Source organism: Mustelus asterias, chromosome 24 (genome assembly GCF_964213995.1).
Source record: "Mustelus asterias chromosome 24, sMusAst1.hap1.1, whole genome shotgun sequence".
Taxonomy (NCBI): domain Eukaryota; kingdom Metazoa; phylum Chordata; class Chondrichthyes; order Carcharhiniformes; family Triakidae; genus Mustelus; species Mustelus asterias.
Genome location: NC_135824.1, coordinates 25,895,169 through 25,918,469, shown reverse-complemented (window position 1 = coordinate 25,918,469; position 23,301 = coordinate 25,895,169). Strand labels below are relative to the sequence as shown.

The following is a 23,301-nucleotide window of genomic DNA, read 5'->3' as shown; positions in this document are numbered from 1 at the left end:
CGAACAGCAAATTAAATCCTTCCCAACACACTGCTGCCAGCTGGAAAAAGGCTGGATTATGAAGGGAGAGAGATTGAAGCTTTTTAACTGATGAGTTAACTCCTGTTCCTCAGACACTTATGACCCACGACTTGCAGGTATTTAGCTCCATATTGTACTCGTGGGCCATGCAATCTCAGAATTGGAGGTGTGTGTGTGGATTCTTGGCAAGGCTAAAGAACCCCATTCAAGCGGGGAACTCTGGTGTCAGACAATTCTGATGGTGACACTAAATTTCATATATCAATATTGTTGGAGGGATTCTGAATGGGGAATAAATGAAAATTACATTTCCAATAAGAAATATAGTTTGTCATATTCTTCCAGATGCAAGAATACCATAGATCACAGTGTACAAGTCAACCCAGTGTATAAGGTGACGTGATTTCTTTGGTCCCAAACATCAAATGCCCCTCCTCCCTGCCCTTTACATCCACCACATTTCAAATGGGTTAATATAGAATCATAGAAACCCTACAGTACAAAGAGGCCATTCGGCCCATCGAGTCTGCACCGACCACAATCCCACCCAGGCCCTACCCTCATATCTTTACCCACTAATCCCTCTGACCTACACATCTCAGGACACTAAGGGGCAATTTTAGCATGGCCAATCAACCTAACCCGGACATCTTTGGACTGTGGGAGGAAACCGGAGCACCCGGAGGAAACCCACGCAGACATGAGGAGAATGTGCAAACTCCACACAGACAGTGACCCAAGCCAGGAATCGAACCCAGGTCCCTGGAGCTGTGAAGCAGCAGTGCTAACCACTGTGCTACCGTGCCGCCCTAGTCCAACATACTATACTCGCATTTAATATTCACCCACAAATGGATGTTTTGCTTACCAACATCGGGATCAAGCAGGCTGTGCTGTGAAGATGCATAGGATTAGCACGGTGGCACAGTGGTTAGCACTGCTGCCTCACAGCTCCAGGGACCCAGGTTCAATTCCGGCTTGGGTCACTGTCTGTGTGGAGTCTGCACGTTCTCCATGTGTCTGCATGGATTTCCTCCGGGTGCTCCGGTTCCCTCCCACAGTCCAAAAGAAGTGCTGGTTAGGTGCATTGGCTATGCTAAATTCAGTGTACCTGAACAGGTGCCGGAGTGTGGCGACTCGGGGATTTTTGCAGTAATTTCATCACAGTCTTAACGTAAGCCTACCTGTGACACTAATAAATAAACTGACCAAGTATGAGACATTCCCACACAGAGCAGAACCACCGGCTGAAAGACAAAGATGGAACCAGCCACACCCAACATTGGCAGTTCATCCTAAATACTTGGCATGCAAATCGACCCCCATTTTTGGAGAGATTTTTTGAGGCTTCAAAAGTTGACAACACCTATAGTAAGTTCCACAATTTCAGACCTTAACCACTGCTGTCATTATTTTTGAACAGCAACTGTTAGTAATGATTCTGCTATTACCATTTACACCTCCTCCAGATCCAGCTTTCAATCCTTTGTATTACCATTTGCCTTGACTCACCTCATTGGTTATTTATCTTATTTATCTACTGCCCTCTCTCAGACATTTCCTTTTATGAATTCCTGCCCCTCTCCCCTTCCTTTCTCTGCCTCTGTATTTGTTTAAAACCTGTTACATCCCTAATCCTTTGCAAATCTGGTGAAATGTCATTGGCTGGAACTTCATTCCATTTCTCTCTCCACAGACACTGCCTGACCTGCAGAGTATTTCCGGTCTTTTTCTGTTTTCACGCTATATACTTACATCTGTTCAAAGAGGATATTTCACAAGGCGTTGAGGGGCGACCTGATAGAGGTTTACAAGATTATGAGTGGCATGGACAGAGTGGATAGTCAGATGCTCTTTCCTAGAGTAGAATAGTCAAGTACGAGGGGACATAGGTTTAAGGTGCGTGGGGAAAAGTTTAGAGGAGATGTGCGAGGCAAGTTTTTTTTTTTTACACAGTGTGTGGTGAATGTCTGGAATGCACTGCCCAGGATGGGAGCAGGTACAATAGCAGCATTTAAGGGGCATCAGGATGAATACATGAATAGGATGGGAATGGAAGGATACGGACGCTGTGTAAGTACATATGGTTTTTGTTTAGGCAAGCACCATGATCGGCGCAGGCCTGGAGGGCCTGTGCTGTATTGCTCTTTCTTTCTTTAAGAGGGGAAAATATTTTGATATAAAAACAATGGCCGGAATTCTCCCATCCCGCCTGCCACTGAATTCTAGCAGGTGGGGGGACGGACCATGTAAAGGTCCATTGAAGTCAAGCAGGAATCTCTGGTTTTCAAGCAAACACGGCCGGAGAACCCCGCCCAGTCCTGCTACAGATTTTTGTATAAATTATATAATTGTATTTAATACAATGCGATAAAGTAAGATTTGCACCTAGTTTGTGTTGTAATAACTGAAGTAAATGGAGATAAAATAGAGAATGTTGGAAGTACTCCATTTATGGAGAGAGAAACTAAGTTAATGGCCTGGAAATGCATCCTTGAGATGCATAGGAGGAAATCGGGAAAATTTCTAACTCTTCCCACCCGCCTCAGGAGAAATTGCCCACCAAGCCGGGATCTTTATTGTGGGGGTCCAAGTTTGAGTTAAAGTCGGGTCTGCTGACCTGGGAAGAAGTGTGGAGGCAGCCACAGGGACTGCCATGTGCCAAGGTGGGCTGTTTATCCACCCATCCCCTATGTCCCCTCATGCCCCTTATGCCAAGTTATGGCCCTTCCACCCACCCCCTCAGCCCTTCATGGCACTTCCATGTCCAATGACCCACTGTGCACTTTCTACAAGCAAGGAACATCTTAGTGTGAAGCGGTATGTGTAAAAAAAACTTGGAAAAGATGTAATCCTTTGATCACTTTCCGTGTTTGAAAAAAATAAATAAAGCCTCAACAAACTAATAAATGTGTCAATCATCCAGGCCCTTTGAAATTTCAAAACTCACAAACACTTGAAACCACTTGAGATAAATAAACACACATTGCGAAATTGACAAGAGATCAGAAAGTCTAAACTGTTAATCAGACAATGTTTCCTCTGGGGAGCAGGTGTTCTGTCATTCTAATAAATGTCTGGGCATGAGTGGAAGGGCAGAGCTTGGCATTCGAGGTATGAGGGGAGATAAGTGTTGGCTGTTGGATGGGAAGACTGGCCATGGCTTTCCTAGCTGGACTTAATCAAGGTAGAAGAGGAAAGGGCGGCACGGTAGCACAGTGGTTAGCACTGCTGCTTCACAGCTCCAGGGTCCTGGGTTCAATTCCCGGCTCGGGTCACTGTCTGTGTGGAGTTTGCACATTCTCCTCTTGTCTGCGTGGGTTTCCTCCGGGTGCTCCGGTTTCCTCCCACAGTCCAAAGATGTGTGGGTTAGGTTGATTGGCCAGGTTAAAAAAAACAATTTGCCCCTTAGAGTCCTGGGATGCGTAGGTTAGAGGGATTAGTGGGTAAAATATGTGGGGGTAGGGCCTGGGTGGGATTGTGGTCGGTGCAGACTCGATGGGCCGAATGGCCTCCTTCTGCACTGTAGGGATTCTATGATTTCTATGAAAGGTGATATGGGTCCCTATCTGCCACCCTCCTGCCTGATTTTAATGTCCTTTGCTACTAAACTCATCATGGAGAGAAAGGGTTGGCAAGGTCAGAAGCAAGGGCAGGAGGTGGTTCTCAGTGGGCACCCCTTATTCCTGATGTCCAGTCACTCACTGGACTTTATTTACTCAATGAACCCCCCATCCCCACTTCCCTCACCCCCAGAACAGGATGAGTGGCCAAAGGATAATTGTGTTCACGACACAGATGTAATTCAATCCCCATTTCAAAGCCATATATTTTCTTACTTTTATATTTCCATTATAAATCGCCATGTCCATAGTTAAAGAATGGAAACTGCAGTGATAAGCTGGTTATGCTGTAATTACATCCATCTGCAATTGATGGAGCTGCCTTCCTCCACTCAGGACATCGTCACCGGCATTAACACAGGAATTGTTATGGAATATTGACTGGAATATTTGGACAGCGGTGTCAGAACTTTAATTTGACAAATAAAAATGTAACTTGCAACTCAATGTTTATAGGTCATCCACTGACTCATTTACAAGCCTTAACCTCAATTATGAATGCAGGGCCCCATTCAAAATATTAGCCAGCCATTGTCTTTCTGACCTTTGTGTCCAAGATAGAAGTCATTGATTATATCAATGGCTGACAATGCATCATGAAATTAGGTTATTTACAGTAATACACTCCAACAAATCCTTGCAGCTCCGTACCAAGGCTTTCCATATGGTGTTGCTGCCTCTATGAGCACCATAGTGGAGTTATAGCATGTGTGGTCACACTGGAAGAACTATAAGCTTTCCTGTTTAATGCTGGTATGGGGTTGCAGCAAATATGTTCCATACTGGGAGGCGGCTACCTGTTTTATAGCCGTATCTTAGCAGCTCCCTTAATGTGCCAACTTCTGTATTTGTTACTGCCAGGCATGCTTACACTACTGTCCTCTGCAAAGGGAGTGTTAAGTAGGGTAACTGTTCTTGTAGCCAGCTCATGTAACATAAGAACATAAGAACATAAGAAATAGGAGCAGGAGTAGGCCATCTAGCCCCTCGAGCCTGCCCCGCCATTCAATAAGATCATGGCTGATCTGACGTGGATCAGTACCATTTACCCGCCTGATCCCCATAACCCTTAATTCCCTTACCGATCAGGAATCCATCCATCCGCGCTTTAAACATATTCAGCGAGGTAGCCTCCACCACCTCAGTGGGCAGAGAATTCCAGAGATTCACCATCCTCTGGGAGAAGAAGTTCCTCCTCAACTCTGTCTTAAACCGACCCCTCTTTATTTTGAGGCTGTGTCCTCTAGTTTTAACTTCCTTACTAAGTGGAAAGAATCTCTCCGCCTCCACCCTATCCAGCCCCCGCATTATCTTATAAGTCTCCATAAGATCCCCCCTCATCCTTCTAAACTCCAACGAGTACAAACCCAATCTCCTCAGCCTCTCCTCATAATCCAAACCCCTCATCTCCGGTATCAACCTGGTGAACCTTCTCTGCACTCCCTCCAATGCCAATATATCCTTCCTCATATAAGGGGACCAATACTGCACACAGTATTCCAGCTGCGGCCTCACCAATGCCCTGTACAGGTGCATCAAGACATCCCTGCTTTTATATTCTATCCCCCTCACGATATAGGCCAACATCCCATTTGCCTTCTTGATCACCTGTTGTACCTGCAGACTGGGCTTTTGCGTCTCATGCACAAGGACCCCCAGGTCCCTTTGCACGGTAGCATGTTTTAATTTGTTTCCATTGAGATAGTAATCCCATTTGTTATTATTTCCTCCAAAGTGTATAACCTCGCATTTATCAACGTTATACTCCATTTGCCATATCTTCGCCCACTCACTCAGCCTGTCCAAATCTCTCTGCAGATCTTCTCCGTCCTCCACACGATTCACTTTTCCACTTATCTTTGTGTCGTCTGCAAACTTCGTTACCCTACACTCCGTCCCCTCCTCCAGATCATCTATATAAATGGTAAATAGTTGCGGCCCGAGTACCGATCCCTGCGGCACGCTACTAGTTACCTTCCTCCAACCGGAAAAACACCCATTTATTCCGACTCTTTGCTTCCTGTCGGATAGCCAGTCCCCAATCCACTTTAACACACTACCCCCAACTCCGTGTGCCCTAATCTTCTTCAGCAGCCTTTTATGGGGCACCTTATCAAACGCCTTTTGGAAATCCAAAAACACCGCATCCACCGGTTCTCCTTCATCAACTACCCTAGTCACATCTTCATAAAAATCCAACATGTTCGTCAAGCACGACTTTCCCCTCATGAATCCATGCTGCGTCTGATTGATCGAACCATTTCTATCCAGATGCCCTGCTATCTCCTCTTTAATAATGGATTCCAGCATTTTCCCTACTACAGACGTTAAGCTGACCGGCCTATAGTTACCCGATTTTAGTATCCATCAAGCAGGAGATTCAAAGGTACTTTACTTACCCTCGATTCCATTTTCTCCCTCTCCTGTTTCTTTTATGCACATCACCGCAGCGTTTTTAAGAAGATTGCCAAAAATGTTGTTCCCATGTGTGCCTCATTTACCTTTAAATAGTCGATTCCTTCAAAAGCACTGTGGCTAGGATTCAGCTGGAAAAGCCTCCCCTACTCCCACCTTTCCTGCATCCCCCAAGAGGGACTAATCCCTACTAGGGACTCACTCTTCATGTTTCAATGAAGTGCAAAGCCCCTGGTATGCTGGCCGCACCGTCCAAGGACTGGGAAACTCTATCCTTCCATTGCTTTGATGAATAACTCACACTTTGAGGTGGAAAAGGGCATTCATTTTTCCATGAGCATAAACTATGACTCAACAAAAATTGCCCCAGTCACATAAACGTAAGTCAGAACACTTTTATTTAAGGCCTAAGATCGTTATGTATTTCACCTCTTTAAAGGTGCATCAAGTGACATAGAATGATAGAAAACATAAATAGATAGATATCACTACATAAATCAAAACACGTTGCAATAGGTGTTGAAAAATCAACCAGTTGGGATCGTCATCCAGATTTTTATCATCTTTGCTCATCTGATAAATCTTATATTTCAGTTATCACTCATTCTCACTGAAGTATATCAGCAAGACCGTGAGTGCAGAAATATTTGAAACACAGAAAGCAGTCGAGGTTAAAGGTGTAGAAGAGTTCCATGTTACCTTGTGGGCATCGATAGTAGATTCTTGAAGCACTTTAACAGAAGGAGTGGGAGGTGTTTGCAGTTGGAAAGGATTCTCAGTACATTGTATTCTTGGCTGTGGCTGGCTTCTTTGGCCTGGCAGTGTTGCCATGAATGCTGCAACTAAGCCACCTCCTTCAACAAGCCTCAGCACAACCCATTGCATTCTGTCCCAAAACAGGATTCCCCACAAACCCCAGCCTCTCGTCCCTCTGCCCCCACTCTCACTCCATTGCCCTGCAGGTCTGTTGGCCACTTCCTAAGGGAGGGATCTGCTGATTAGAAGCGAGTATTTTGATGTTGCAAGGCTCTTAAATTGCTGAAAGACTCCAACAACACATTATTTTGCTCCAAGAATGTTTAAGGCTGGAAGCTTTCCTGCAATATTCAAATGGAATTAACCCCAGAATCAATGGCAGAGATAGCAGCAGTGTGGTCGCAGGTCCTACCTTATGGTGACAATCATACCACAGGGAGGAAATCCAGGCTTAGTGATTGTCAGTACAAATATTTAAAAAAACACAAATATGCAGATTGGGTCATTTTGGTGGATCTGGTGCTGTTTAGGGTGTTACATGTTTTTGACCCAGCCACATTGAAGGAATGGTAATGTAGTTGCAAATCAGGATAGCTTGTGGCTTAGGAGAGGGCTTGCAGGTGGTGGTGTTCCCATGTATCTGCTGTCCTTGTCTTTCTAGGTGGTGGGAGTAGTCAGTTTAAAAGGTGCTGTCGAAGGAGCCTTGATGAGTTGCTGCAGGGCATCTTGTAGATGGTATACACTGCTGCCACTGTGCATCAGCGGTGGAGGGAGTGAATGTTTGTGGGTGGGGTGCCAATAAAGCGGGCTGCTTTGATCCGGATGGTGTCAAGCTTCTTGAGTGTTGTTGGAGCCACATGCATCCATGACTGTATTCCATCACACTCCCGACTTGTGCCTCATAGATCTTAGACAAGCTTTGGGGATAACTCCACTTTGAAATAGTGCCATGATATTTTTTACGTCCAAGACAGAGCCTTGGTTTAACAGCTTGTCCGATGGCAACATCATGATGCTGGGTTGTTGGGAGATGTGAAGTTCCCTCCAAGCCATTCACCATCCTGACTTGGAAAGATATGTGGAGATGCCGGCGTTGGACTGGGGTAAACACAGTAAGAGTTTTAACAACACCAGGTTAAAGTCCAACAGGTTTATTTGGTAGCAAATGCCATTAGCTTTCGGAGCGCTGCTCCTTCGTCAGATGGAGTGGATATCTGCTCTCAAACAGGGCATACAGAGACACAAAATCAAGTTACAGAATACTGATTAGAATGCGAATCTCTACAGCCAACCAGGTCTTAAAGATACAGACAATGCGAGTGGAGGGAGCATTAAGCACAGGTTAAAAAGATGTGTATTGTCTCCAGACAGGACAGCCAGTGAGATTCTGCAAGTCCAGGAGGCAAGCTGTGGGGGTTACTGATAATGTGACATAAACCCAAGATCCCGGTTTAGGCCATCCTCATGTGTGCGGAACTTGGCTATCAGTTTCTGCTCAGCGACTCTGCGCTGTCGTGTGTCGTGAAGGCCGCCTTGGAGAACGCTTACCCGAAGATCAGAGGTTGAATGCCCGTGACTGCTGAAGTGCTCCCCCACAGGAAGAGAACAGTCTTGCCTGGTGATTGTCGAGCAGTGTTCATTCATCTGTTGTCGTAGCATCTGCATGGTTTCCCCAATGTACCATGCCTCAGGACATCCTTTCCTGCAGCGTATCAGGTAGACAACATCGGCCGAGTTGCAAAAGTATGTACCGTGTACCTGGTGGATGGTGTTCTCACGTGAGATGATGGCATCCGTGTCGATGATCCGGCACGTCTTGCAGAGGTTGCTGTGGCAGGGTTGTGTGCTGTCGTGCTCACTGTTCTCCTGAAGGCTGTGTAGTTTGCTGCAGACAATGGTCTGTTTGAGGTTGTGCGGTTGTTTGAAGGCAAGAAGTGGGGGTGTGGGGATGGCCTTGGCGAGATGTTTGTCTTCATCAATGACATGTTGAAGGCTCCGGAGGAGAAGCCGTAGCTTCTCCGCTCCGGGGAAGTACTGGACGACGAAGGGTACTCTTGTCCACCGTGTCTCGTGTTTGTCTCCTGAGGAGGTCGGTGCGGTTTTTCGCTGTGGCTTTTAATGCGGACCTTCGCTGTGGACTTTCACCTGGTGTTGTTAAAACTCTTACAGTATTGGAAATGTATCGCCATTCCTTCACTGTCACTGGGTCAAAATATTGAACTTACTCCATAAACAGCAGTGGTTCAAGAAGGCAGCTCGCCACCACCTTTTCAACAGCAATTAGGGATGGGCAGTGAATGCTGGCCTAGCCAGCTGTGCCCACATCCCATGACTTAATTTTTTTTTAAAGTATGCTGGGTCATGTAACCTCATGCCCCAGCCTAGTCCATACTCAACAACTACCAGCAAAGCAGGGCTCTCTCACCTTGACACATTCCACAGCGTGGAAGGAGCACTGTCAGATTTTGTGAAAATTAAGTGCCAGCCTGGTGATGCGATAACACAGGACTAAAAGGTAATGTCGCCATAGTCCCAGATGACCATAGGCTGCTCTCCCCTTTGAGGGGAAGAGCTGACTGGTGGTGATTTAACCTGAGGATTGCCACACCTCAGGCAAGAGACAAGGTTGAGAAGGCGGGGCCTTCATTAATAACCTCAGCTGGTACAGGAATTGAACCCGCACAGTTGATGTCGCTCTGCGTCACAAACCAGCTGTCCAGCCCACTGAGCTAACCGACTATATGCCTGTGAAATAGCGGAAGGCAGCATGTTATAGAGAGAGCTAAGCAACTCCAAAACCAATGGATCACATCAATCTTATTCTGTCCACGCAGTCATGATAGGTGGTGGAAAATTGAACAACTAAAAGGAGAAGGAAGCTCCATGTGCAACCCCATCCTCAGGAATGGCAGAGCCAAAGACAAGATGGAATCATACATAGCAACCTTCTCTTGGAAGCTCTCAGTGGGTGATCCATCTTCCTTTCCTCCTGTGGTCCCCACCATCACAGAGGCCAGTCTTCAGCCAATTCAATTCATTCCAAGGGATATTAAGAAATGGACACTCAAAAGGTTTTGGGCTTCAACCGATTTTCCCTCGAAGCTGCAGTTCCACATTGCAACCCAAACGTAACCCGACCGTCCACACACAAGGCAACCCCTTCAAGCTACCACGTGTACACAAGCGTGTACACAGCCGTGCAAAAAGGTTTGAGAGTCGGTGGAATTAAAAATCATCAGTGCACAACAAAATAAAATGACAGGATACAATAATCCTGAGCACATTCCAGCTGAAAACTTGTGCTCCAGAATGAGTTGAATCTTTAGTAAGTTGCTGCCGTACAATGCAGACACCCACTCAACAAGGTGGACAATTGCGAAGATTCATCCTGGGCACAAAAAGGACAATCCGGCCAATTACTGCCTCATCCATCAAGCCATCAATAACAGTGCTACCAAGTGGCATTTCATCACTCATGACCTCCTGACCAATGTCCAGATTCCGTGAGGATCACTTGGCTCCAGAGCTTATTGCAGCCTTCACCCAAACAAGAAGAAAAAAAGCTGAACTCGAGGTGAGAGTGACTTCCTCTGACATGAAGGCGGCACTTGACCCGATTGTGGTCCTCATCAAATTGAAGTCAATGGGGGTCAGGGGGGAACTCTTCACTGACTGGAGTCACAGAAAGGAACAAAAACAGAAAATGCTGGAAAATCTGGTCCGACAGATTTTGTGGAGAGAGAATAGAGCCAACGTTTCGAGTCAGGATCACTCTTCGTCAGAGCTGAAGGCAAGTAAAATAGGACAAGATTTATACTGTGAGGGGATGCGGGGGGGGCTGTAATTGATAGGGAATGTAAATGGTGATGAAGGAGGTAGGAATGGTGCTAAGAGCGTCCATTAAGAGCAAGTGTCGCTTGCCATTTCAACACACCACCATGCTCTCTTGTCCACATGTCCGTCCTTGGCCTTTTGCAATGTGTGGAGATGCCGGCGTTGGACTGGGGTAAGCACAGTAAGAAGTCTCACAACACCAGGTTAAAGTCCAACAGGTTTATTTGGTAGCAAATACCATAAGCTTTCGGAGCACTGCTCCTTTGTCAGATGGAGTGGATATCTGCTCTCAAACAGTGCACAGACACAGAAATCAAGTTACAGAATACTACAGAATCATTGCATTCTAACTAGTAGTATTCTGTAACTTGATTTCTGTGTCTGTGCACTGTTTGAGAGCAGATATCCACTCCATCTGACAAAGGAGCAGTGCTCCGAAAGCTTATGGTATTTGCTACCAAATAAACCTGTTGGACTTTAACCTGGTGTTGTGAGATTTCTTACTGTGCTTTTGCAATGTTCCAGTGAAGCCCAATGTAAACTGGAGGAACAGCAGCTCATCCTCTAGTTACAGCCTCCTGGACTGAACATTGAGTTCAACAACTTCGGAGCACGAACTCTCTCCTTCGCTTTCAATCCATTCCCATTTATTGTATTTCATTTCTTCTTTTCATCTTATTAATCCATTTTTACTACTTTATTTTCTTATTTTTATTTTTCCACTTCAAAAAATCTCACTTTCCATCTTGTTTCAACACCCCCTCCCCCCCCCCCCCACCTACCACCGCCCCCGCCCCAAACCATCTGCCACATTCCTACACTCTGCACCTTTGTTCTGCCGTTCACACATTCCGACATCTTAATGGACGCCCTAAGCACCATTCCTAACCTTTATCATCACCATTTACATTCCATTTGCCTTTTTGACTATCCCATCCCTATCAATTATAGACACCCATCCCCGCCCAGTATAAATCTTGTCCTATTGTCCTTGTCTTCAGCCCTGATGAAAGGTCATCCAGACCTATTCTCTCTCCACAGACGCTGTCAGACTTGCTGAGATTTTCCAGCATTTTCTGTTTTTGTTTCAGATTCCAGCATCCGCAGTTTCTTGCCTTTGTCACACAAAGCAAGATGGTTGGGTGGTTCTTGGAGGTCAATCATCTCAATGCCAGGACATCAATGGAGGAGTTCCTCAGGGCAGTATCCTAGAACTAATCATCTGCAGTTGCTAAAGACCTTCCCTCCATCACAAGGTCAGTAGTGGCAATATTCACGGATGATCGTACAATGTTCAGCACCATTCACAATTCTTCAGATAATGAAACAGCCCGTGCTCACATTCAGGAAGAACTGAACAACCTCCAGATTCAGGCTGAAAACTAGCTAGTGAGTCCTTGACCATAAATAGCTCTAACAAGAAATAATTTAAGCATTTCAGGTTGATATTCAATGGCAAAACCATCGCTGAATCCCACACCAACATCATCATTGAAGAGAAACTTAACTGAACCAGCCACATAAATGCTGTGACTCCAACAAGTCAGAGGCAGGGTATTCTGCAGCAAGTGACTCAGCTCCTGACTCGTCCAAGTTAGTCCACCATCTGCACAGGCACAAGTCAATGGCTTAAGAAATGGACACTCTAAAGGTTTTGGGCTTCAACCACAAGCCATGGCTGCCACTCCACTTGACTGGAAAGGGGCAGTTCAAAGACACTCAAGAAGATCACCACCACCCAGGACAATTCAGCCTGGTGCCCCAACTGGGTTCTTCACTCCCTCCACCCCAGTCCACTGGGGCTGCAGTGTGCACCTTCTACAAGATGCACCATATTAACAAACCAAGGCTCCTTTTACAGCACCTTCCTAGCCCATGATCTCAATACCTAGAATGAGGGCAGCAAGCACTTGAAACACCGTAGCCTCCAAGTCATGCACCATCCTGACTCGGAAATATATTGCCAGCCCTTCACTGGGTCAAAATCCCGGAACTTCCTACCGGACAGCATCGTGGATGTACCTACACCACATGGATTGTAGCAGTTTAAGAAAATGGCCCAGCCCTTTCTTCGCAAGGGCAATAAATGTTGGCCATGCAAGAGATGCCCAAATCCCACAATGAATAGAAGAAAAATCATCACATGCCAAATTGGTTGCTACTCAAATAGTGATGGAATAAAATGAACAGTCAGTATTCACCATCAGATTAGCAGAATCTCTGGAGGGTAGGGTACAGTACACATGAGCCCTGAAGCAGGTGGTACAGTTTAGGGAGTCAATACACTGCAGTGAACCATCTGAACATGAATGCAGTTGAGACTTGATTCTCAGCAGGAAGTAACAGCCCAGGACCCTGGTAAGTGATGAGGAGCATCTGCCTGTGATCACGGTGGTGGCGGTTGGGGAGGGATGTTCAGGGGAGGTCATGGAAGATCTAACATTTCCCCAAGAGGCCCAGCGGAGCACTCCAAGCTCCCCCAAGGCACACACCTCACCTTCTCTTCCATCACTGAGTTCTCTGCCATTCAATCCTCTTAACATTGAAGTCCGGATCTGATCCGCAAATTGAAAGGAGCCCATTTCCTTCCAATCACTTGTTTAAAAGTCATCACTGAATGTGATTAGAAATGTTTAGTGACCTCCCTCATTTGAACAGCCCCGCCCCCCCCCCCACTCTCTTGGTTTGCAGCGGGCAGCAGGAGTTGCAACTGGAGCACATTTCTACATGGTTATAGTCTCCCACTAGAACACTATGTAACAAACTCCAACTGCTCCTCCATGCTCCAAAGGAAAATAAATTATATTGATAATCTTCGGGAGCAGGGCAGATACTTTGAGGTGGCTTCATTTATGGTTCTGCAGCAGTCTAGGGGGTTACAGAAACATCCAGACTGTGATCTAAATACTTTTTAACCTGTCCTCACTCATCCCATAACATTATTGATGTGCAAGATCAGCACAAACATGTGTTTTGACAAGTTTCACTTGCTTGTTCATAGATTATTTTCTATTTGTATGTAAACCACTCTCCTTACGGAAAGAATTAGAACAATTATTTTACCTCTAATGCCGCTTGGCGTTTTATTTAAAATTTAAACTTTTAAAACATGCTCTTTATTGAACATAATGTGGAAACTCACATTCTGCAGTTTGCAGTCACTGAAGCGGTGACCACACCGAGCTTGGTTGGACAGGTTTAGATATAAAGTGTTGCTGCTGTGGAAATGAGGAATTTCTCAGATTGTTTTTAATATTTGTCCATTTATTATATATCTGTTTCTGTAAATCAATTCAAAAATTACATAGTATAATGCTCTACGTGGGAGAACACCAGAGCAATCAAAAATCACACTATCGTGACAAAGTGTGCTGTGAAAACAATCCATATTGGCCAGTTAAAGTTGAGACTGACCACACTGAAAATGAAGTACTTAACCCATGACATTTATATGAGATATTCATCCCATGATATATCCATGTAATTCTAACCCTTAATCGAACACATTAAGGAGAAAACACCATGTAAATTTCGATTCATTATCAATTCTAATGATTTTAAACTTCACACTGAATAACTGACATGGACTCTCAATACACAGTAAAAGCCAATATCTTTACTTAAGTGTGTGCAGGGTACAAATTTTTACAACAATCTCTAGCATAATTGTTCATCATCCGATAAAAAGTTCATTAATCTTTGTATAATGAAGAAAAAAAAAACAAACACATTCAGGGAAATTGCAGGTTAACTTAAAGTCTCATCAATATTTGTTTCAATGATGGCAACAAAGTCCAGCTTGTGCTGCCAACAGGCTTAAAGTTTAAACCGTGAACAGCTCCGGTGATTTCTACAAGTAACAAACAATTACCAAATACATCAGTTTTTATAAAAGCCATTTTAAATATTTTGCAAAGCAGTGTCTTGCACAGCAGAGGGTAGAAAGTCTGTGCAAAAAGAAAATCATCTCTATTCCCTTTCTCTTTGCATACTTTGTTTAGGTTTTCCATAAAGAGTGTCCGGAGACAGGAAGTTTGAGTTCTAGTTTACTGTCTCTTGTGTGCAGATGGGCATTGCCTTCGTATATCCCTGGTTTCCACAGACAAGCATTGCATATAGGGATTGCTCGGGGCCCGACTGATCCAGACTGTGTCATTATCCATCTGTCAAGTTCTGTAAAATCTTCGAAGCACAATGTGGCCAGTACGTTGGTAACTGATTAAGCCAAGTCTAATGGTGCCTCCATGTTTTACTTTCCCCTTCACAATAAGGTGTCGGACAATATCGCATACTATTTAAATTTCTGCTAATTTAAGACCATGGGATTATGAAACTGGTGGTAAATAAACATTATCTTAAAATTTACCCTGAGAGTGATTATACTTTTCCTGCCCACAGTATTGATACTTCACATGATTGAAAATGTGACGAGTCCAAATTAAAATGTAATGGTTGGCAGTAGCACACGGTGTTACTGAAACTCCAGCTTCTATCAGGAGCCGTGTGTTCAACAAACGTGCACGGTAGCTGACTCAGATATTTTCTCGCTCTGCTGACAGGCCACCTTCGGGCACTTTGTTGCACTCTGGTTACCGGAATTTTCCAATTACAAAAGAACTGCTATAACTGATAGGAATCTCTGCAGCTAAATATCACCATTTAGGATACAGAAGCAAATTGTCTTATCACATGCATCTAGACACAAAGATAATTACTCTGCTTTCGCCTCCTACCCACTCCTGGTTAAAACCCATCTCAAAAGATCAGCTAATAGTACAAAGTTTTATTCCCCCTTAGGAAATCCATCACCTCTTGATTTTTAAAAAAAAACTGGTCGTTAAAGAATGACCAGTTCCAACAGATCCAAACTCTGCAAACAATGCAGAATTGCTGCTGTGATTTCAAACTGTGTTTGGAAATTAAACACTTCTAAGAGATAAATATTGCACTCAATCATTTAGTTTAGGGACTGAAAATAATTCAATCCAAGACCTTGAGGATTGAGAAAGGGCAGTAAATGTAGCTTTGAATTTACTGCGGGAGCAAAAGCCCTTTCCTTAGATTGCTGATCTCAACCCTATTTTCCTTTCCTCTCAAACACGGCAAGTTATCTCACACGCTTCATTTTTGACCCAGCTGCACTTAATTAGCTATACCTTCAAGTAGAGCAGTTAGCTGTGCCTTGCTATTAGGGAAGGTCAGAATCCTTAAAGGATTATGATGTGGAAAATGTCTGGCTTTATTCAATTAATGAGTTATTATTTTTGAAAAAAGGACAGTGGCCATCAACAATGGAACTGGCAGACATTGCCTTTCCATAGAGCAGTTCATGCATTGTTTATTTTCAATGATCAGCCACCAGGAAAAGTGTCTGCACAAGTACAGTATTTTCCTTCGTTTAGGTCGATCCCTTCCACGAGGCAGTCCACAAATCAGCATTCCATTGGTTTTTGAAGAATGCCCTATTCCAACCTGGTCAAAACCAAATAAAGGGCTTTTGAGTGTCAGTGCAAAGAGCAAGAGATACATGAGGAAATGGTCTTAAACTGGTGAAGGGAAAGGATGCATTTAAAGAACACATTTAACTGATAATTCAATGGGACAAGTGGGGATCCCTTAATGTAGGCATAATAATAGCAGCATAGTTCCTATATTAAACTATGCATTCCACTGACACAATTATGCAACATTAATGCCCACAATGTAGGACAATTGATATCATCGGGGAACAAAAGGTAAATGATGCCACCATACAAGGCAACTTGCACACAAGGAGACAGTAAATGCGAAGCAAACTTCTCACCCAACGTACAGAAAGTTTCATCTACATGCATAATTCAATAAAGCCTTTTTTTCAGTTCTGCAGATTACATAACCCAAGCTGCTTCTCCACAGCTCAAAAGAGGCCTGTTCAGCAGTGAGTGAGCGAGCAAATTAGAATTTCTACCATTATCTCAGTAGCATTAGTCTTATTTCCTCTATCTTTGAACGCATTTTCAGCCAATTAATACACGTGGAACCAAAAGTGGGGGGCGGGGGGGGTGTGGTAAAGTAAACATGAGAGAGATCATTCTGATTTGAGCGTGCTAAGCATTCATTCTGTATGGGATCTAAACACTTGGAGTAATATACACCTCAGACAAAGCAATGAACAAATATTGAGGAAATTTAGATATTAAACTTAAGATATTATCTACAAAAAGTATCTAAACAAAAAGTTAGATTTCCCCCTCAGAAAAAAAAAATCAAAGAATGAATATTACGCCTATATTTATTGATGATAAAAGAACCAAAAAGCAGTAATGAGTACATTTTGTAAGAAGACAAGTCATACAAAACAATTTCTGTAAATCCAGCTCAGGTAGAGCCGATACTAAGGGCATGAGCTTTGATAGCCAGTCATGTTTACACAATTATTCTGCTTCACTCTTTTTATAAAAAGGAATGGAGTCTGTTATATACCAGGTAAAAGGGCCATTCAACTACAACATCTTCACAATTATATGTTAGTGGATATTGACCAGCATGGGCTGAATGGGCCAAATGCTGCCTTCTGCGCCACAATGACTCTACACAAGATTGCCAAAGCCAAACGTCCCATTTTGCAATGAGTAACTAGCAATCCTTTCGCAGAATGATTTATTGAACATGAGGTCGTCCTCTTGAAAGTACATCTCAATCCTTTTACAGATGGAGATCAAATGGCAGAATGAAGGGACCAGTTCTTACAGTGACGTCACTAGAACCTATCAGCAAACTACACATCTCCATTTAATTTTTTTAAAAAAAACCAATACATATCGTATCACTAAATTACAATGTGTCGACTAGCCATGAACATGACAGATTTTGGTTCCCTTTGGCGCCATCAACTTTGGCTCACTTGGGAATCGAGTCAGTCCATTGGAGGGGTACAAACCTTACTCTATTGCTCTGTTTCTACAAGTGTGCACTCAGGCCTTCCCCTTTGATTGTCAAATCTCCTATTGCACTCACCACTGAACAATCCTTTTTGTTTTAAATATATAAAAGAAACCTTTTACATTTATTACTCTCAAAAGGTACTCACCTGCACTACTCCCTTGCAGGTTATTTTGCTTTTATTAAGAACCACAAGTGTCTACTGTCAGTGAATTATCACAAAAGGCAGCTTATATCAGAAAAGTGTAATTGAATAAAGCAGTGAAATTCCATCCACAACAGTCTACAATATAAGGAACTTGCTTTCAAGTTTGTGCATGACAAATATAACATCAGGATCTGCTTTTTCTATGTATAGTAAAGCATTACCATACAGCACAGAAAGAACAATTATTGTACACATTCACTGCCATTGAGGAAAATAAAACTTTTACTACTTTTTGCAAATGCCATATATAATAATTAAAACCCAAGGAAGTACAGCATATTAAACAAAATAGTAATTACCAGTGGATACTCTACTCATTAGGATCTTGCCCTGTCAAGTTGGTGATAATCCACAAAAATATACTTTAATCTGGTGAACGTACAACAAACATTGTACACTGACACCAAAGGTGATATAGTTAAATGCTATATAAACAAACATTTGGCTCAAATTCTCTTTACATATAGGTTAGCAAGTGTTCATGGCTTTTTAAGGTTTAGCCTGCATTTTAAAAAAAGCAAAAACTAAGCCAAGGTAACAAGATAAAACCATATCTAGAGAGCATCAACATGCAACTTTGGCATATATAAATAACTTCATAGCTGAATGTGTTTAAAATTATACAGTTCTATATAGTCAATAATAAGTTGGGGTATTAGGTTTTCTTTTAATAAAAATATATAAGTGATCTGAATCAAATTTGGATTCCAGACATTAACATAAAAGAGCTTTAACTAAATTCCAATTATAACTTAATATATTAAGTTTCTCTTAATGCTATATTCACCAACAGTCTCCTCATTTCTCATGCAGGTACTTAATGCATGTTTCCAACGTACTTAATAAATTGTGTTGTCACTTTTACAACCTGTTTTTGCACATGCAGGAAGAACTGCTGACCCCTCAGCTCTATACCGTGCAATTTATAACACTTCTTCAACAGACGGAGACCCATGCCAGGTTCAATATCATAGATTTATTTTATGTACAGTATTGCTCTCTTGTTTCTTTCTACAGCTTCAATGCTACAAAGCAGAAAGGTTAACTAGCCACACCATTTTTATACACACACACACAGGACACTGTCAGAATTGACAACCAATTGTCTTGTTTTTGCAAGCATGGTAGGGTTGAATATAAATTTATTTATTTTTTTTTGCAAACCAGTATAAGATAACAGCTAATACAAATAAGTGCCAGACTGGGACAGTGACTAAAATTTAAATGTGGGACACCTGCAAATATACAATTAATTTGCACTGTAGAGTACCTGATTAACTTATACATTTTTCATGTCCTTGGTTTAGATATGTAAGGACGGTTCTCTTGTAACAAAAGAGATACTACAAAACGGCAGCAAAAAGGGGGCTTTATGTCACCCACGTGTCCATCCGCATGCGCTTTACGGACGGGCTTTCGCGATCATCCGTGGAGGGTCTTGCGAGTCCAATGGGTGAATGGAAGTCACCCCGAGGGTCCTCACGGTCGCTTCCGTCATACGAGCTGCTGGAGCTGCTCAGACTGTCGACGGGCGAGCGGCCCGTATCATGTCGGGACTGCTGAGGGAAACCTGAAGGTGTCATCCGGTCCCGAGGGGGCGAGGTGGGCTCCGATTTGATGTTGATGTTCTGGTTGGTGTTGATTGAAAGGTTGGAACCCTGAAGTGACTGACTGTTAACTCTGCGGAAAATCAAAACAGCAGCTGGTGTGAGCACTGCGACTCTCGCGTGCAGAGCGTGGATAATAACATTTCACCAAAGATAAGTGTGGCTCAAAATCTTATTTTTGTTAAGCACCTCAAACGTCAACCAAATCACATTTATTCTGAGAAAAACTTCAACACAAAACGATGATGCTCACTGAGGGGAGGCAATGGCCTAGTGGTATTACCACAGGACTATTAATCCAGAAACTTAGAACAAAGAACAATACAGCACAGGAACAGGCCCTTCGGCCCTCCAAGCCTGCACCGATCTTGTGTTCCTAACTAGACCATCCGTTTGTATCCCTCTATTCCCAGTCTGTTCATGTGGCTATCTAGATAAGTCTTAAATGATCCCAGCGTGTCTGCCTCAACCACCTTGCTTGGTAGTGCATTCCAGGCCCTCACCACCCTCTGTGTAAAATACGTCCCCCGCGTATCTGTATTGAACCTTGCCCCCCTTACCTCGAACTTGTGACCCTTTGTGTTTGTCATTTCTGATCTGGCAAAAAGCTTCCAACTGTTCACCCTATCTATGCCCTTCATAATTTTGTAAACTTCTATTAGGTCACCCCTCAACCTCCGTCTTTCCAGGGAGAACAACTCTAGTTTACTCAATCTCTCCTCATAGCTAATACCCTCCATACCAGGCAACATGCTGGTAAACCTTTTCTGCACTCTCTCCAAAGCCCCCACGTTCTTCTGGTAGTGTGGCGACCAGAACTGGACGCAGTATTCCAAATGTGGCCTAACCAACGTTCTATATAACATGCAACATCATATGCCAACTTTTATACTCTATGCCCCGTCCAATAAAGGCAAGCATGCCATATGCCTTCTTCACCACCTTTTCCACCTGTGCTGACACCTTTAAGGATCTGATTAGCTAATGTTCTGGGGGCCTGGGTTCGAATCCTGCCACAGCAGATGGAGGAGTGTGAGTTCAGTAAATAATATCTGGAATTACGAATCTACTGATCACCCTGAAACAGTTGTTGTCGGAAAAACCCAACTGGTTCACTAATGTCCTTTAGGGAAGGAAATCTGACATCCTTACCTGGTCTGGCCTGCATGTGATTCCAGAGCCACAGCAATGTGGTTGGCTCTCAATTGCCTGCCAAGGGCAACTAGTGATGGGCAATAAATGCTGGCCAGCCAGCGATGCCCATGCCCCACGAATAAAAAAAAAGCCCTTCAAGCACAGCACTGAGCTAATTGTCTAAATTTGAGCAGTAGATGACTAGATCTGGGGTAAAATCAAGGTGCAAGCATAAGGAGAACGGACACCTCCATCAGCCAAAGAATGTTATTTGTAACAGTTTCTGGGGAAGCAGCGAGTTGAATATCAATGTAGGAATTCAATCATGCCATTGTATTAAATTTTAAAAATGCGCACTAACTTTATTCCATTTCCAGATATCCTACAGAGGGCCAAGGACCTCTCATTTTTCAAGATGAGTTGATGTCAGCACCTTTTGAATTAGGACCATGTAGATTAAGTAGTGCTGAGATCTTCTTATTCATAATGGATGCATTTATCAATGTCAAGGTTGATAACCATTAGGGAGAGCTTAATGGATGAACAAATGAATGCTTGGCCAATGGAAGCTTTTTTTAAAAAAACAAAATGGTTCTATGACAGATTACAGAGAACCAAAGGTAGCTTTAATAACAACCCTTACAGGAATGTCATGCTTTTGGCTTTAAGACAATTTTCTTCAAGGAAAGAATTTTGGGATTGTGTAATGTTTAAGAATGCCCTGGAAGATATTGGTGACATTGCTGCTCTACTTCCTGGAACGGAATTAACAAAGAAAACGAGAGAGATATAGGGGCAGGCAAACTTTGAGCTGGCAACTATGAAATGCAGCTCTGGCCGCAGAGCTGGAAGATCAAAATGCAGTTGGGTCCGTTTATTGTGGTGAGTTTCTGAAGCTAGAAACAATCTGGAAGTGTGAGATACTAAAACTTTACATGGGGTGCGCGCTTTATTATTTCTTTCCATGTGATCAATAGCTAAGGCAAGACCTTAAACTTGTAACAAGGGGTTCATCATTTTGTGCCTGAGACACTTAACATAGAAACATAGAAGATAGGAGCAGGAGGCGGCCATTTGGCCCTTCTCTCTGCCATTCATTACGATCATGGCTGATCATCCAACTCAATAGGCCTAAACCTGCTTTTTCCCCATAACCTTGAATTTGCCCCAAGTGCTATATCCAGCCACCTCTTGAATGCATTCAATATTTTGGCATCAATTACTTCCTGTGGTAATGAATTCCACAGGCTCACCACTCTCTGAATGAAGAAATGTCTCCTCACCTCCATCCTAAATGGTCTACCCTGAATCCTCAGACTGTGACCCCCAGGTTCTGGACTCCCCCACCATTGGGAACATTCTCCCTGCATCTATCCTGTCTAGACCTGTTAGAACTTTATAAGTCTCTTGTAGAAGTCTCTCTTTTATAAGTCTATTGTAGCAATGTACTTGCTACAATAGTATGCTCGTGCTAATGAGTTGTGGGTTACAGTTCCGTAAACTCACTGAATTCTCAATGTGGTAGTTCATAGAGTTTACAGCATGAAAACAGGCCCAACTTGTCCATGTCACCCTTTTTTTTTATAACCCCTAAGCTAATCCCAATTGCCCGCATTTGGCCCATATCCCTCTATACCCATCGTACCATGTAACTATCTAAATGCTTTTTAAAAGACAAAATTGTACCCGCCTCTACTACTACTTCTGGCAGCTTGTTCCAGACACTCACCACCCTGTGTGAAACAATTGCCCCTCTAGACACTTTTGTATCTCTCCCCTCTCACCTTAAACCTATGCCCTCTAGTTTTAGACTCCCCTACCTTTGGGAAAAGATATTGACTATCTAGCTGATCTGTGCCCCTCATTATTTTACAGACCTCTATAAGATCACACTTCAGCCTCCTACGCTCCAGAGAAAAAAGTCTATCCAGCCTCTCCTTACAACGCAATCCATCAAGTCCCGGTAGCATCCTAGTAAATCTTTTCTGCACTCTTTCTAGTTTAATAATATCCCTTCTATAATAGGGTGAACAGAACTGCACACAGTATTCCAAGTGTGGCCTTACCAATGTCTTGTACAACTTCAACAAGACATTCCAACTTCTGTATTCAATGTTCTGACCGATGACACCAAGCATGCCGAATGCCTTCTTCACCACTCTGTCCACCTGTGACTCCACTTTCAAGGAGCTATGAACATGTACTCCTGTTCTGTAACTCTCTCCAATGCCCTACCATTAACTGACTAAGTCCTGCCCTGGTTCAATCTACCAAAATGCATCACCTCGCATTTGTCTAAATTAAACTCCATCTGCCATTCGTCAGCCCACTGGCCCAATTGATCAAGATCCCGTTGCAATTGGAGATAACTTTCTGGAGGCTTGAATTACTTTTCATGGAATCTGACCATCCATGAAGCCAAATTCAGAGCAGGTCTAATGCTTGCCAAAATCATGACCAGACAGAAAGCTTCAGGAAAAAATGTTGCAAGTGTCCAACACTAGAAGTCATCTGCTAATCTTTTAAAGGGTTTTAAAACTAAAGTAATAAAAATGGAAAATGCTGGATAAACTCAGCAAGTCTGGAAGCATCTGTGGAGAGAGGAACAGAGTTAACGTTTTGAGTCCATATGATTCATCGACAAAACCTTTCTGTCGAAGAGTAATATGGACTCGAAACATTAAGGATGGAATTTTCCCGTCCCACCCGCCACGGGAATTCTAACGGGCAGGCCAGGACAGGACCATTTAAAAGTCCTTCGACCTCGGGCGAGATTTTCCAG

At 43.4% G+C, this 23,301-nt stretch overlaps 1 protein-coding gene across 16 annotated transcripts in view; it reads right to left on the bottom strand.

Annotated features, from left to right (window-relative positions):
* Nucleotides 1-17,435: 17,435 nt before the first annotated feature.
* LOC144511288 (myocyte-specific enhancer factor 2A-like) overlaps nt 17,436-23,301 on the bottom strand; it is a 229,088-nt gene continuing 223,222 nt past the window's right edge. For all 16 annotated transcript variants that reach the window (XM_078241493.1, XM_078241489.1, XM_078241502.1 and 13 more), the window contains one exon: nt 17,436-19,458. In XM_078241493.1, the coding sequence (XP_078097619.1) occupies nt 19,149-19,458 (310 nt within the window). In that variant the 3' untranslated portion in view covers nt 17,436-19,148. The remainder of the gene's footprint in view (nt 19,459-23,301) is intronic.